At 46.7% G+C, this 16139-nt stretch overlaps 2 protein-coding genes across 3 annotated transcripts; one reads left to right on the plus strand and one right to left on the minus strand.

Annotated features, from left to right (window-relative positions):
• Positions 1-5: 5 nt before the first annotated feature.
• Positions 6-16065, plus strand: PLA2G7 (phospholipase A2 group VII). 2 transcript variants are annotated; one of them, XM_033055447.2, is made up of 11 exons: positions 6-366; positions 6660-6787; positions 8743-8893; positions 9446-9539; positions 10153-10221; positions 10694-10841; positions 12235-12348; positions 12624-12715; positions 13134-13307; positions 14191-14339; positions 14754-16065. In XM_033055447.2, the coding sequence occupies exons 1-11, from the start codon at positions 21-23 to the stop codon at positions 14855-14857; spliced, it is 1569 nt and encodes a 522-aa protein (XP_032911338.1). In that variant the 5' UTR covers positions 6-20; the 3' UTR covers positions 14858-16065. The 2 variants fall into 2 exon arrangements, with proteins under 2 accessions (XP_032911338.1, XP_032911339.1); XM_033055448.2 differs by lacking the exon at positions 6-366 and adding an exon at positions 6117-6437.
• IMP3 (IMP U3 small nucleolar ribonucleoprotein 3) lies at positions 4369-5956 on the minus strand. The gene has a single exon (XM_033055459.1). It carries the CDS (start codon positions 5893-5895, stop codon positions 5338-5340), a length of 558 nt encoding a protein of 185 aa, XP_032911350.1. The 5' UTR covers positions 5896-5956; the 3' UTR covers positions 4369-5337.
• Positions 16066-16139: the final 74 nt, after the last annotated feature.

Consider the following 16139-nt stretch of genomic DNA (forward strand, 5'->3'; position numbering starts at 1 on the left):
CCCACACAGGGAGCCCAGACATGACCCTGTCCCTGCCGTACCGGGGCACGGCCCAGCGCCTCGGCGGCCGCGGGCTCCGCCGCGACGCGCAGGCTTTGCTGGGCATGGCTCCGTGCCAGAAACATGTTTTCCAGGCCCAGGAAAGATTTCCTCCAGAAAGATTGTCTCAGCTGAAAAGTAAGGCAAAGTTTGGTCCCTCCCCTTCGGGGAGAGCCGGGCAGTCGCTGTGCCTGCGACGGAGGCGGCCTCCTGTGGGAGCAGGCGCTGCTCGGCCGGCTCCTGAGGGCCGCGGGTGGCCGGAGGGGACAGCCAGCTCCCGGGGACAGCGGGACGGGAGCGGGGCACACCCAGGACACCGCACCACAGGTACGTGAGGCCTGCAAAGGGCGAGAAAAGGCTCTGGGGGGAGCACGGGGAGGAGCAGTGGTGACGTGAGGGGGATTTTAAGGAGCTGAGTAATTTCTGCACAGCACCTCACGCAGCTTCACTGCTCCCGCTGGCTGTCCCCAGCCCTCGAGGGATCGCGCTCCTCGGCTTCCTTCCTTCCTTCCTAACCCCTTACCCGGCCCTAAACCCCTGTGCGTCCCTGGGGAAGGGTGGCATTCGCTCCGGATAGGTTGAGAGGGATAACGGGGGACGTGTCCCTTCTCCTGGCTGTGTGTGGACAGCATTCAGGGAAATAGAACCCACCTCCCGCACGGCTGTGGGGATGGGCAGCGAGTCCCAGGCTGCAGCAGGGAAAACTCTGACTAGATGGAAGGGGAAAATATAACTCACAGCAAGGGGGATTAAACTCTAGTTCAGGAGCCCAGCACTGAGACATGCAGACGTGAGGCAGCCCCATGTTGTGTGCCCTGCTTTGAGCAGGTGTTTGGACTAGGTGACTTCCATCAGTCCTTCCCCACCTAAATTCTCCTGGGAGGCTGAGAGCGACAAAGAGTAGGAGGTTTGAGTGCTCTGCCAGGCAGCATTCACCTCCTCCAAACCCAGCATCCCGGTATGTGCACAGGACCCTGCAGCCCAGACAAAGTGGTTTTTGGACGTGGCTTCCCCTGGTGTGTTTAAAACCCAAGCTCGGTACAAGGGACAAGTTGAGGACTGCCATATCAGCCTGCCTGCACTTTACCCTGTGACACAGCAGTCCCAGCCTCTCCAGCCGGTGGTGGCTCCTCTGGGTAGGGTTCAGGGGTGATGGTGCTGGGCTTGCACTCACCAACCCCACTGACGTGTTCACAGCAGCCCAGAAACTGTGGTGACTTACAGCTGGGGACACATGGGATCAAACTGTGGTGACTTACAGCTGGGGACACATGGGATCAAACTGTGGCTACACCCTGCTGGGGACACACAGGATCCCCTAAGAGCAGCTCCAGGAGGAATGGGACATGCTCAGATCTCTGTCTGTCATTGATGGGTGACCTCCCCTTTCTCTGCCTGCTGGGAGTAGAAGACTTTTTTTCTTCAAAATCAGCTGATGTGAGGGAGGAAGGAAGAGACTGTTGTGATTGCAGAGAAGTGAGAGGGGATGGTTCCCAGCAGGCAGGTTTCCCACTACAAAGTCCTGCTGCAGGCCCAAAGCAGCAAGCAGTGGGTCAGAAAAAGCTTCACTGCCTAAAATGGTGTATTTAAAAGCAGAGACAAGAGCTGGGGCTCTCAGGTAAATGTTGGCATAACTCTTAAGATAATGATCCTCCAGACACAGTGAACATTGAAATGTTTGGCTTCTGGGGTAGGGACTAAGTGATCCCATGCCCTGGTGATGAGAAATGGCTCTTTGGTTCAGTCTCCAGATTGTCAGATCTGTCAGGGGATGTATTTAAAACACTATTCTGAGCTCAAAAATGGGACAATGACACTTCCATCTGCTATGGGGTTTCTTACTGGGGAGTGCTGCAGAGATGAGCATTGAGAAGTGCCCTTCATCAAGGCTAGGAGACCCTGGCCATCACCCAAAAACCTGGGAATTGCCCAATTCCACCCCTCCTCAGCCCCTAGGCTCATGGTGATGTGCTGTCAGTGATTGACTGAGGTCAGCACTAAGCCAAACCAAAATGTAGGATGGAAGCAGCCTTTAAAACATGCAGCATGCTTGTTTACTGAGGGAAAAAATGGAGCTCAGATCAGTGAAAAACTACAATTTGCATTTCAGTGACAGCCTCAGCCTTTTACACACTTCAGCACAAAAGGCGTCAGTGTGAAGGACTCTGCTTCAGCTCCCCCACATTCCTCAGCCTCAGCTTCTCTGCTTTGGCAGCCTTCAAATAAAGGGAAAGCCAAGGTCAGGAGAGGAAAAAAAAAAAAGAAAAAAAAAGGAGAAAAAAAATAAAAGGAAAAAAAAAGAACCTCCCCCTCCTCAAACCTAAAAAACACAGGCCCTGAAAACCTCCTGTCCTGCTGCCCACTATTCCTGCCTGGAAACTGCTCAGTTTGCCAATGGCTTTTGCACTTCCCAGACCTCCCTGCAGCCCCTGTTCTCCCTTTCTGGAGAAGCTGATACCCCTGCACCCCCCAGCTCCTGGGACAGGCACATATGGAAGTGGCAGTGGCCAAGTTTTGTCAGGCATGGAGAGAGTTTGCCCCATCACCAGCACCACCATCCCCTCCTGCAGCAGCAGCTTCTCACAAGACTCACGGAGATGCTGGGGTACATGAGGAACATCAAACCCACTTCAGAAGGTACAGGGAAGAAGCACAATGACACCCAGGATCCCATCCTGTTACTCTCACATGCATAAATTCTCCTGCTGCCAGTCCCCAGAGCACTGGAGGAAAGAGTTTGAAGGACCTGGCCCAAGAAAGGGCTATGTTGGATTGTATCCAGGCCCATGGAAGCTGTGCCAATTTGGAATTTAACAAAAGCCTCCATGCTTATCCAAGTATTGGGAAAGGCTGTCAGAGGTACTTCCTGTGCCTTTTCAATCCCTGGCTCTGGAACTGCTGTGGGAACCACAGTGGTCAAGCATGTCAGCTCTGGAAAACAAACCCAAACCTAGGAACTAAAGGCAAAACCGCCATGGAACACGAGGAAGCCATAATTTCCCTGGTTGTAATCACCAGCAGGAATGTGGCTGTGCTGCTGGAACTTCCATTTTATCTGTTCATTGTACTTGAAGCAGACCCAGCTCTGGGCAGGGGTTTGCAAGGACTCCAGCTGCTAAAAATTGAGGAGCAGGATACTCATCTCAGGTCTCAGCTACTATACAACCAGCACAGTTAAGAAATTCCAGACTTAAAACACAAAACACACAGAGATATAAACACACAGCCCGATTTCTCAGAGAGCATAAGAATTTGATTTCCAGTACCACAGGAGCAGAGCAGGGGTGATGGATGCTATAATTCCACATATTTCTAGGGAAATCAATTCCCACTGCTTAACAACCTACAGGGTCATTTCTCTTCTGCTACAGATGCTGAAGGTGCACAGATGAATGATAAAAAGTTGGTTTAATACAAAAAGCAAACTGTACAGGTTGACAGGCTGGAGGTTTGATATTTCCTTTCCTGCAGTTCCTCCAAGGGCTGGACACACTGGCCAGAGCAGGAGTTTAGTGTCTCAGTAGTAAAATGCCCTCCACAGTCACTGTGCTGTTACTTGAATTGCCCCAAAAGAGTAAAGCACAGCAAAAGCACTGTTTTACCTGCACCTGAATAAGGCACCTTCGAAATTTCCCAAGAAATAATGGCATTGTTCTAGAGGAGAGGGAAGCTGGGAAGGTGTTTAAAAGTCAGGCTTCAGGTATGAATTTTTTTTTCAGTTTGCATTTCTTACCATAAGCAAGGTGCTCACTAAGAAAAAGGTGAAGATGTTGTTGAGGTTATGATTACTGAAATAAATTCAAGTACAAACAGCAGTTGTAGGCAAAAGGTTTATCTACTCGTTTAGTGTCTTTTTCTTAATAGCTATTATTGCTTTAATAATTGTGTTGCTTAATACAGCTGGCTTATAAGATTGGGAAGAAATGTAAACATTTTGTTTGCCTTTTAACACATAAAACCTCCAAAACATACCTCACCTAAACACTTTTTCTGTTCAAAAGAATCACACCAAGGCATCCAAATCCAGAGCTCTGACAGTAGCTGCACTCCAGCTCTTTGGATTTGGGATGGACAGTCCCAGCTCTGCTCCTAAACCTACTGCCAAATCCTTTCACAGCCTCAGGGAAGGGAAAGAGAGCATTCCTAGCATAAACATGTTAGAACTCAGCAGCCTTCTAGCTATTAAAATAAAACCAGACTTACCAAGTTACATAAAAACTTAAAAAGAAGTTCTGAAAGGTGCAAACAGGACTTACTGGAACATTTAAAAAATCAGAATAAACTCAGGGAAACTATATCATAAAGCAGTCCACACATTTCTTCACCAACTAAAAAAAATGCAACATTTTTATTTTGGTTTTTCTGCTTTTTGTATCAAAAGGAAACAAAGTTGCCAGCAGCCCCTAGCTAATGTGCTGAATGCAAAAGTTTCCCCAAAGCTGCAGTTCTGGTTAGATCAGCATTTGCTCCAGCACTCCCCAGTTAGATCCTGTTCTGTAAATGGTGCATAATGGTCATGTGAAACCCCAGACAGCAAAGACACTGAACTTAAAGCATCAAACTTCCCTTTACAACTTCACATGACAATAAAGTTTTTTGGTCTTGGTTTTTTTTAAATCCTGTTTTTGCCTAAAATTTCAACAGTTCCAGAAACACAGTATGTGGTCTTCTTGTTTACTGCTGACCCCCATAAACCCCCACATTCCCTCCTTGTTCCTTGATATCAAGGGAAAACCCTTCCAGAAGTAACTCTGATTCCTGTGCATTCAACAGCTGAAGGAGGAATCAGGACAACATCTTGGAAAAAGAGCAGCAAAGCTGCTAAACTCAGTCTTAAAACAGCCACTCGGCTTGGCTTAAAACCCCTTCCAGCAACTGCTATTCAAGCACTTAAGCCTGACCAAAATCCTCTCCAGTGATTGGGCAGAGACTTTTCCAAGCACTTTTGCTTTGTGGGGTGTAAGGAGGATGGAGATGCACTTGTAAAGATGATGGAGCTCAGTGTGATGATGATGCTGAGCTGCTGGGCTGACAGTGAGGCTGGGAATGCCAGGGATGATGATGATGATGGAGCTGGGCCACTGGACATATTCTCAAAGCAGTGGGTGTGTAAAGGATGTTTCTCTGCATGGATGAACGGAACCATTAGCTGCGAAAGGGAGCCAGGAGCAGGTCAGTATGAAGCTGGAAGCACACAGCTGCCCTCTGGCTCCCTTTGCAGGCGTGTGAATCTCCCGCGGTGGCACCGCCGTGGTTTTATCGGGGTGTGTGTCCTGTGAGCAGGGCAGCAGGGCAGCTCTAGGCGGCCAGGTCGAAGTCGTCGCGCTCCTGGTTGTAGTCGAGCACCTTCTGCCGCAGGCGAGAAGCGTCCACCCAGGTGATGAAGTCCTCGACGGCGCGGGGCACGAGGAGCGCGGGGTCTGTCACCACCTCGGGCCCCACGCGGACGTGCCCCTGCTCCACGAAGGTGACGGCGTGGCGCAGGTTCTGCGCCATGCGCAGCTTCACCAGCAGGCACGGCAGGCGCCGGCGGCAGAAGGCGGCGGCCGAGAGGCTCTCGCAGACGGCCAGCGACTGCCGGCTGTTCACCAGCCCCAGCCCGTGCAGCTTCTCCAGCAGCGCGGCGGCGCAGCGGGCGCGGAAGGCGGCGCTGGCCGGGCCCAGGTCGCGGAGCCGCCGGGCCAGGGCGCGCACGTCGCGGGCCAGCGCCTTGTAGAGCACGTAATCCTCCCGCCGGCCCACCCGGTACCGCCGCAGCGCCCGCACCTCCGCCAAGTTCCCGCCCGACGCCTCCCAGTTCACCAGGTCCAGCCGCCGCAGCAGCTTCTGCTCGTGGTATTTCAGTTTCCGCACCATCTTGGCGGCACCGGGATCCGCCGCTCCGCCGCCCGAGAGGGACCTTTCCGGGGCGGAGCGGCCGCCGGGCCTGCGGCTTTTCCGGGGAGGAGCCGCCGTGACCTCGCACCGCCCCGGGAGCGCCTCCCCGGCAGGCCCGCCCCGGGGGAGCCCGGCAGGGCGGTGGGAAACCGGGGGAGGATGGCTGTGCGTCTCCTTCCCCGAGGAGCAGGCGGCAGATAGAGCCCAGCCCGGGATGCGGCTGCTTCCCCCCGCGCTCTGCGCATCGCCGGGGCCAGCCCGGCGCCGAGGGCTCAGCCCAGGGACGGCCACACCGCCCCGACACCCGCTCCGGCACCGGCAGCCCGACCTTGTCTCGCCGGGGGCCGAGCTCGGGATTCGTCATTCCTCCTGGAAAAATGGCAGCGGCGTTGTGTTTCTCCGTGATACCCCACTCCCCCTGATGCACAGCCCGGTTTTCCTTGAGGAGCAACAGAATCCTCCCTCTGTGCGGTTCGTAGCACCGCAGATCTCGCCAGCCAAAGATTTCATCCCACTTTTCTGTAAGTGCCCCGTGCTGTCTGCTCCTTGGGATTCAGGATACAACAAGGAAAATCCCCAGTAGAACAGGTCAGGTTGATAATTCGGGATTTCTTTGTTTCTCACGAGCAGATTATTGTATTGGTTCAATCTTGATTTTCCTAATTCTGTGTTGTCAGCGTGCTGGGTTTGTTTCAGTGTGGGTGATCTGGCGGTCTCTTGATTTGCTTTGTGTTTTTCCCCAGGTTTGCCGGTGAAGGCACCGATGGAAATGTGGAGCACCAGCAGCACTGAGAGGTTTTACAAGATCCCTGAAGGAAAGGGACCACACTCAGTTGGATGTACAGACCTGATGACAGAAGATGCAGTTGAGGTAAAGCTCTTGACTCTTTGATTTAAGCCACAATGTTAGTGAAACAACTGGCTGTAGTTTTACAGATAAATCAAGCAGAAGGTCTTTAATGTGTGCTCCATGCTGACACTCACAGCTGAGCTTTCTATGCTCTCCATCCTGGGGTAGGATGTGTACTGAGCATTTACAGATGGATGTAACCTGCAAACCTTTTCCATGGCCAGTTCCTCCTTCTTCCGAATGTGTTTGCCTTTCTGACTCTCCTACGCAAGATACTGCAGAGAAACTGTGTCCTCCGGGGACCCAGGGGGTTCTTCCCACCCACCCCACTGCTGTGCTCCTGAGGAGACTCCACACACAGTCTCTGTTACTGTGGCTGCTCTCATCACAAAGATCCCAACAGGATTTGGCAGGGTTGGGAGATGAGCCTATGCAGCGTTCATCAAAGATAAAATGTCTTCTTGAGATTTTATCTCACTGAAGATAAACAGGATGTCAATTTTTACAAGAGGTTACCACAGTAAAAGTCACAATAAGAAGACAGGGACAGTAACCAGACAAGTAATGAGCTTGCTTGTGAGTTTCCATTTTAAATCCTCTTGCCTTTGAGAGAATACACCTGCATTTACACTGTGGTTTTATTCCTCAGAGTAGCCAGGTGTGGTGGAATTTGTGATCAATTTGTAATGGTTCATATATTTTCTTTTACTGAGCTTACTCTATGTCAGCACAGAGGAGTGATGAGTTTCTCTTTGCAGTCAGCCCATGTGTGTTTTTTACATAAGCATTATGAACAATTGCAGTTCTCTCAGGCATAAATAATGAACCTCTTCCCCTTTCTGGTAATCAGTTAGTCATTGAGGTTGTTCACTGGGACTATTCTGAGATCAAGTCAGTATCACTACCAGTGTGGAGGAAAGTTCTTCCATAAATGGTCTCTGTGTCAAAGGTTGATTTAAGTTTGATAAGTGAATAGAAACAAGCTTCATTAAACAAGCTTTTGCTAAACGGATAAATTAGTGTTCAAGAAATCAGGCTTTATTTCAAAGCTTATGTTTATTTTGGCCCTGATTGTACTGTCTAAACCAAAAGTACAGCTGGAGCAAGGCAGTGAATTAATGGGGTGTTGCAAATTCCCTTGTGAACCAGGAAATAAGAATTCCAATTGCACAGAGTTCATATGCTTTGCAGTGTGCGTTGGTACATTGCTGCTGTCTGTGACGGGAAAAGACTGACAGGGGGGTATGGAAGGTCCCTGTGAGTGTGGAAGGCTTGGGTGCTTTCCTGGGATACCTGGAATGGAGACAGAAAGAGATTTGAACTGGTGGTAAGAAACAAAGGCAGATGAAACACAGGCTAGCAAAGTTGTGTTTAGAAAGATAGACCACAAGAGACTTGTGAACATTTTGATGAGGAGGAAGAATGATTGTTCTCCATTGCTGTGTAGCTGCCCAAGAGTTTTGCTGAGAACCTCTGCTCAGTGTAGGCAGGAACGCTACAGACATGTTAGAGAGCATTATCTTCTCCAGGCTGAACAGCCCCAGCTCTCTCAGCCTGTCATGCTCAGAGAGGTGTTCCAGCTCTCAGGTCATCTTCAGCCATCCCTTTAAAAGTCAGCCCTATAAAACTTAACAAAATATATCATCAAACCATTCCCAGTGAAGAAGATGGAAGAAAAGATCCAGCAAGATGCTGGATTGAGCATATAGGTAGTGTGTGTTTGTCATAATTAACTTTGTGATGACGTGTATCTGATGCTGCTTCAAATTCATTGAATGCACAGGAAGATTGAGACATAGGATTGGTATCAAAGCCTGCATATGATAATAATTTTCTCATGAGATTCTCAAAATTCTCTTGAGCTTTCTTGCATTTTTGCAACTGAAACCTTTTCTATAAATGTTTTAGTCTTCCATTTTCTCTGCCATATATGAATAAATACCAATATTCCTTTTTCATTTGTTTTCTAATCCCAGGGAAGCTTTTTGCGCCTCTATTATCCAGCGTATGATTCCACAGATATCGAAGAGGCGCGATGGATTCCAGACAAAGAATATTATCAGGGACTCTCTGACTTCCTTAATATGTACCGAGCTGTAGGAGAAAGGCTTTTCCATTACTATGTTGGTAAGACTGATTTTATTCCTTGCCTGTCACTCTGTGCTCCATGAGCAGAGTGCTATTGCTGCAGGGCTGAAAAAGAGTTTTTAGGGAAGAAGTGTGTTTCTGTGGGATGGGTTTGTATAGTGAGACTGCTGAATGTGACCCCAGCTCTCAGGGAGTCCCTGACTGCTGTGGATAGGAGTGTCTGGCAGTTTGTTCTAGGTAAGCTTCACATGTGTGTTGCGATTTAAATCCCACAAGGAAATGTGCAAGGATGCAAAATTCCTAAGGTCTGAATGTCAGCAAGACCTGGATACCTGACTGTGAAGGTTTGAGAGATAGGTAGACCTTGTGCCAGGCTGTGGATGGGAGGAGGAGAAAAGTATCTTCTGCCAAGTAGAAAGTATTTTCAGAATCAGATCCATATTTGCCTTCTGTTTTAAAGATGATCTTGGTACCTTATATTTAGGCGATGTCAGTGGTGATGCTCTGATATCAGTGGTTTCTACATTCTTGGGATCTCTCCTACAGGAACAAATTCCAGTAATAATGACATACACTTCCATTTTTATTTAGGTTCAGTGACCTGTCCTGCAAAGTCAAATGCTGCTTTTAAACCAGGAGAAAAATACCCACTTCTTGTTTTTTCCCATGGACTCGGAGCTTTTCGGTAATTTTGCAGTTTGTTGACAAACTGGTTTTGTTGTCTATGGAGACAGCAGTCTCCAAGAGGGGTTCTGAACAGATTTTCAGTAGGGGGGTGAGATCCTTGTGGAGCTGAAACAGATTTGAAGAACAGGCTATCGTGTGTTACTATGCCTCCACTGAAACAACAGCAGGGTTGGTGTATGATTGGTCACAGCCTGGGTTGGAAGGGGCCTTTGAAGATCATCCCTGCTGTGGGCAGGAACACCTTCCACTAGACCAGGTTGCTCAGAGCTCCATTTGTGTTTTCCCTTTGTATGATGGAGATGAAGATACTTACCAGCCCGTAAGGACATTGTGAATATTAGTTGGTTGATTCTTGGACACCTCTTTGAAGATGCAAAGTGCTGTGTGTGCTACTTACTAGAAATCAGTGGCATTTTCCTTTCTGAATAGACACTACCAAAGTTTTGTGAACGGGCTTTGGTGCCTGGCATACAAAATCTTGCTCTGCTAGGTAGCAAATTCAAAGAGAAGAAATACTGAATGGGGACTAGTGCATACCTAGTGTGGTCAGTATTTAAAGGGCAATGGAATTGAAAGAATGGCATCTCATCAGAGTGTGGTTTTTATTGCAGGACAATCTATTCTGCTATTTGCATAGAGATGGCTTCTCAGGGCTTTATAGTGGCTGCTGTGGAGCACAGGTGAGTGTGCTGCACATTTTGGAGTTCTGATGGAAAGCAATTTTCTCACATTGAACAGAATGTTATTTATTCTAAAGAAGAACTTCTGTACTTTTTAAAAAAAGAAAAACTAACATCTGTGTTTAAGCTCTGCCCACACTGCAGTTCAACTCCTCTCCAAACAGAGAGAGTTTTGTTTAGATAAGCCCTAGAATGAAATGTCTTGGGGTAGACATCATTTGTCATTCTTTGGATGTGCTATTTGTCTCTCTCTTATTGTTAGAATATAAAACAGGTAAAGAATTTAGAGGAGGTGGGAGTTTTGGTGGGATTATTGCACTATTTAGAAAGTCTGTGTACACTGGGTTGCAATTGCAACAGCACTGGTTGATAGCTGGATCTCTTCAGATGAGTGAAATCTAAAACTTGTGCTGACTTCATCTTAAGCCAAATGGAATGCATACCCAGAAATAACCTCTTCTTGGTATTACAGAGATGAATCTGCTTCAGCCACATATTATTGTAAAAGAAGGTCCGTTTCTGAGTCACAGGAAGAGTCCACGCCTAACATGGAGAAGGAGTGGATCTACTACAGGAAACTGAAAACTGGAGAGGAGGAGCGCTGCTTGCGCCATAAGCAGGTGCCTGGGCTGGCTCTGTGCTCTGGGAAGTGTGGCAGGAGTGCTGTGCTCAGGCCTAGCAGAGTCTCCCTTTGGCCAGGAGAGCAGTCTTCTGCCATGGCTTGGGGAGATACAAAAATGGATTGAGTTCCTGTGGAAGGTGGAACAGCCAACAACAGCTTTCTTCAGAGCATAAACTGCTCCCTCAACAAAGCATTTTCTAGAATTGCACTTGAGCTACCTGTTTCTCTTCTGGTTCCACTCAACTTTTTGCTTTGTCTCTGTCTTTACAGCCCAGCCTAAAAGTGACACAGAGCTCAAATGTTTGTGTGGCCTTAGGCTTGCATTAACTTTCATTTACTGTTCCACAGCATGGTGAATCATGGCTGCTCTGAGTGGGTTGTTTGCTTTATAGTCTTTACCACACTTGAAGGCTTTTTTTAGCAATGTAAACAGTGCAGATTTCCCATTTATTATAAGCAGTATTCAAGCTGGACGTAACATGGCCGTACTGACAAGCTCTTCCAAGCATACACTTGACCTTTAAAATACAGGAGTGGTTTTTCCAGCTAATGAAAACGCAGCCAGGGAGGTGCTTCTCTTTATCTCCCTGGGCCATACAGACAATAGTACAAGAGTCATTTCCTGTAAGAGTACAATGTCCTCCTTGTGAGTGTCAATGTATAATGTCTGAGCTTGGAAATAACCCCCAGAAGCTGTTGTCTGCAAATTTCACAAGTAGTGAAGTCAGGAGATTGGGATTTATTTGTAATTCAGTGATGCAGACATCTTTTTGGCTGCCTACACACTGTGGTTCCCAAGATCACTACTGTTCCTTGGTTCTTCTTGAAGCTTTTCTTTTACTGACATGCCAGTTAAAAACTTATATGGAACAATGAAAACCGTTTTTTGCAACAGCTTCACTGCAGTTTTCAAGGATGAGTATATGTAAAAATGGGATGGGCTTCATTGTTTCTTAGTTTGGTTTATCTAATGTAAAGGCAGTTTCAAGGCTTTTGTGTAATGGGGCAAGTGATAGAATGACATTTGCTCATCCAGGTGAGCCTGAGAAGCATCAGTGAGTCAGCCTTCCTTGGAGGTGTGTGACTTTTTGCACATCCCAACAACCCCTTTTCTTGAGCAGTAAGAGGGCAAAGGAGTTTGGTGCATGCAGGGATAAATTCCTCTGTGTGCAGAGGTTCTACACAAAGTGCTTCAGCTCTTTACACCACCAAAACCCAATTTTGTTGTTCATCAGATGGCTCCATTCTGCATTTCAGAATAGTGGGTATGGTATCAAACACTTAGTGGGGGAAAACTATCAGAGTAAGTCCTGTGTCCAAGGGGCTGTCAAGCCTGGCAGTTGTCCAATGATTCCTTCCACTGCTTTGTCCCAACCTCTCTTTCTCTCCAGGTGCAGCAAAGAGCACAGGAGTGTATCAAAGCTCTCAATCTCATTCTTAAAATCAATTCAGGAGAGGAAGTAACAAATGTACTACATTCAGACTTTGACTGGAGCAGTCTAGAGGTGAGTGGAAGGTGCCACCTGCATTTTGTTAAACACCTAATAATGCTTCTGGTTTCCCCTTTCCATTTCTAAACTGGTTTGTGTAAAGTATTCTGACAATCACTCTTTAGATCTATGAAAATATTCTCAGGTCATCCAAAGCTGAATAGAGAGTAATGAAGCTGAAATGATGCTCCTCCTACTTCAGTAGGATCTAATGCCTAAAAAATGTATTCCCTTTAAAAAAGTAAATTTGGGAAAGTAAGTCTCTTACAGCACCTGGATTTTTTTGACAGGATTCTGTTGATACTAGCAGAATAGCTGTGATGGGACACTCTTTTGGTGGTGCTACAGTTATTGAAAGTCTCAGCAAAGAAATGAGATTCAGGTAAGTATGCAAAATAAGGCCAGTGACATTTGGCACTTGAGAGGCCTGGAGCAGGGCACTTTACCTAGGATCCCCCAACTACTAATTAGCTCCTGAAGAAGAGTGTTGTTTGGCATGGCTTGCTTTTTCCAGCCATGCCTTCTTCCAAGTGTGGGGATGTGGTGGAACATAACTGCTGCAATCTTATTATATCATGTGTGACCCTGCAGTCCAGCTGCACCTGGCAGTGGAGACCAACCTATGGCAAGAATGGACTAATTCTCTTCCCCCAGAGTAGAGATAATTCTGAAAAAAAATGATTAATTTGCCTGTTCAGTATCAGAGAGACTTTCTCTTTTCCATGTCTCTTTCAACTCAGAGCATGCTCAGAACTTCCAAGCTTTCTGCTTCTGTACCAATATACAGATGTTTTTGGCAGGTGTGGCATTGCCCTGGATGTATGGATGCTTCCTGTAGGTGATGACATTTACCAAAACAGCGTCCAGCAACCGCTGCTTTTTATCAACTCTGAAAAATTCCAGTGGGCTGAGAACATCTTAAAGATTAAAAAGCTCATCTCCAATGACGCAAACAAGAAAATGATCACTATCAAGTAAGTGCTCAGGAGCCTCTGTGGTTGAAGCTCTTGTTGGAGCTGTGCAGTGACAGGTAACTGCAGACAGACAGGCCCTAAGCACAAGGCTGAGGAGGAGCTGTGGGAGCTGGGGATGTTTAACCTGGAGAAAAGGAGGCTCAGAGGCTCACTCTATAACTCCCTGACAGGAGGGTGGAACCAGGTAGGGGGTCAGTCATACCAGGGGCAGTTCAGATTGGATATTAGGAAATATCATTTAAAACAGTTGTTAGGCATTGGCCTAGACTGCTGAGGGAAGCTGGGGAGTCACCATCCCTGGAAGTGTTTAGATGTGGCACTGAGATTTAGAGGTGGAATGGCAGTGATGGCTTAATGGTTAGACTTAGAAATCTTAAAAGTGTTTTCCAGCTTAAATGCTACTATGACACTCTCCTCAGGGCCCAGGTTTTCACTGCATGTTTTAAATTAGCCATACATTCCCTACAGCAGAGACAGACACCTCTCAAAGCAGCCAAGAGCCCCACGTTTAAGACACTCCGAGGTGTGCATTCCTGCCCTGGGGCACAAGCTTTGTGCTGAGCTTTGTGCATCACCTGCATTTGAACACTTGAAACAGTCTTCTGAGGGCAGTTCTGCACCACTGAGCAGGCAGACAACTTTATTTTGATGCTTTGCCAAGCCAACTCTTTATTGCTGTTGCAGTTACAGGGACTTGCAGCAAGCATGTACAAACCTTCCTCCCTTCTTCTGTGGTTAGGGCAGAATTTCCTGCTCATCTTGCATGCTTGAGAGATAAACCTGTCTTATCTTCTCCTAAAGACAGCACAAGAAGTTTGTGCATCTTTTAATCAGGCAATTTAATGTATTCTTGCAAGCCTGTTGATCATTTTTCTCTTTGCAGGGGGTCAGTACATCAGAGTTTTCCTGACTTCACCTTTGTGAGCGGAGGAATCATTGCAAGATTTTTCAAATTAAAAGGAGAAATAGATCCAAATGAAGCTATTGATATCAGCAATCATGCTTCATTAGCCTTCCTACAGAAACATCTGAGTAAGTATTTACAGCAAAGTATGAAGTTGACTAATATTTAATTCCCGTAAAGCTTTTTATGTAACCATTCCGTTTAAAACAAGATCAAAACAAGTGTGTCAGTGGAAAAAATAAGTCAGACTTCTTCTAGAGGCTTTTCAGTTACTTTTGTAATCTTAGCAATTCAGAGGAAAATCACTGACATTTTGTTCTGGTACAAAAAATCTGAAGTATTATTTTTTTTCCTCCCTAAAACATTTTTCCTTCCCTACTTTGCCAAGTTTGCTCAGACATGTGGTGGCATTCAACTCCTACAAAGCTTCTGGGGTGTGGAACAAAAAAAAGAATAAAGTTGATTTCATTATTCATTGTAGTTTTACAAAAAGCTGGCTACTTAACTCATGGCCACTTGGGTTTTCTTCCCCCATCTTACAGGTCTTAAGAAAGATTTTGATCGGTGGGATTCTCTTGTGGATGGCATAGGACCCAATGTTATTCCTGGAACCAATATTGACACATCTCCAGCTGAACCTGAATAAGGAATTCAAAGAAATACTGAAAATGCCATGGACATCAAGACACTAATATTGGTCAGACATCCCTCAGACAAGGCATTAAGTTACATGATTCTAAAAACAGAGTTTTCTGTTCCAATGAGTTAGTGGTATGCTCTGAAATACTGCAACAGGGTAACTTCTGCTTTGTAGGCAGCTTGGGGGAAATCACTTGGTAATAATTTAAATGCACTTTCTGGTTTTGACTTGAGTCAAGTTTGCGGGGAGACAGATTGAGCTCCAAGGAGTTCAGCTACAGGGTGGTTTACCAAGCTTTATGTCAGTTTGCATCCAGGAAGCCTTTACTGCAGGGTAAGGGAAAACAAACAAACAAAAAACCCAAACCACCACTTTCCTGCTTGGATACTAAGTATTTCAGCTGTGCTCTGACAACATTTGCGAGTTAGGGAGGCCAGTGGAGGGTGGTCTTCAAAACTGTGTCTTATGAAAACAAGTCACAGTAAAAGCTACAGGAAAGAGTTCAGCTGACAGCAGAGAAAATCCAGACCCAGGACTCCTCACAGGAGCTTAATCCTCTTAAATGTAAGAAGTGTTTAATGCCATACCTAAAGGATGATGTTTATATCTCAAAAGCTTTTCTATGGGTCACTTGTAGCAACTGTAATTGGCCTTGGGCAAAGCTCCAGCAGCTCTTCCCTCGTCTGTGTTTCACAACCACCCAGTCAGACTGCAGGGGAAATACAGATGTGGCACTCTACAGCGCCCTTTATATGGTCCTTGCTAGCACTGCTTCAGCTCCTGAGGCCTCTCCAGGCAGCAAACACTTCCCAGACACTCAGCTTTCTCCAGGTACTCACAGTGGGCTCTAGGTGACACAGCTGAGTTGGCTCCCACTGACAGATACAGACAGCAGTGGTAGTACCTGGACCAAGATTGTCAGCAGCCACCTGGCTGGCCTTCTTCAAGGCTCTCCTTTTTGGATCAGAACTGCCTGAAGCTGTCCCATGCGAGGGTGTCTTCTAAATTCTGTTCACTTCAAAATCAGGTTACAAATAAAACCACTAAGGCAAACAAATTAAGAATTTAACACTGTAATTAAGTGTTTTACATAACCTGTGATCTTGAAATGAGATTGCAATAACACCTGAGATCTTTTAGAATTAATTAAATTCTCCCCAGCCTAGTGCCATGTATTGTCTCTATTAGGCAAATAAATGTGTTTGTCATACTGAGTCAGCACTAACACTTGAGATCCTACTGTGAGATTCACTATCAGCCAGCTTGGGTTCCTGAACCCTTGTTCCAG

This window comes from Catharus ustulatus, chromosome 3 (assembly GCF_009819885.2).
Source record: "Catharus ustulatus isolate bCatUst1 chromosome 3, bCatUst1.pri.v2, whole genome shotgun sequence".
NCBI lineage: Eukaryota > Metazoa > Chordata > Aves > Passeriformes > Turdidae > Catharus > Catharus ustulatus.

What these genes read in the sequence shown, in the direction of transcription:
- PLA2G7 (XM_033055447.2), top strand. Translation starts at nt 21, where the DNA reads ATGACCCTGTCCCTGCCGTACCGGGGCACGGCCCAGCGCCTCGGCGGC. An exon ending in TGACAGAAGATGCAGTTGAG is followed by an intron (nt 6,788 to 8,742) that starts GTAAAGCTCTTG and finishes TTCTAATCCCAG; the next exon opens with GGAAGCTTTTTGCGCCTCTA. An exon ending in AAGAAAATGATCACTATCAA is followed by an intron (nt 13,308 to 14,190) that starts GTAAGTGCTCAG and finishes TTCTCTTTGCAG; the next exon opens with GGGGTCAGTACATCAGAGTT.
- IMP3 (XM_033055459.1), bottom strand. Translation starts at nt 5,895, where the DNA reads ATGGTGCGGAAACTGAAATACCACGAGCAGAAGCTGCTGCGGCGGCTG.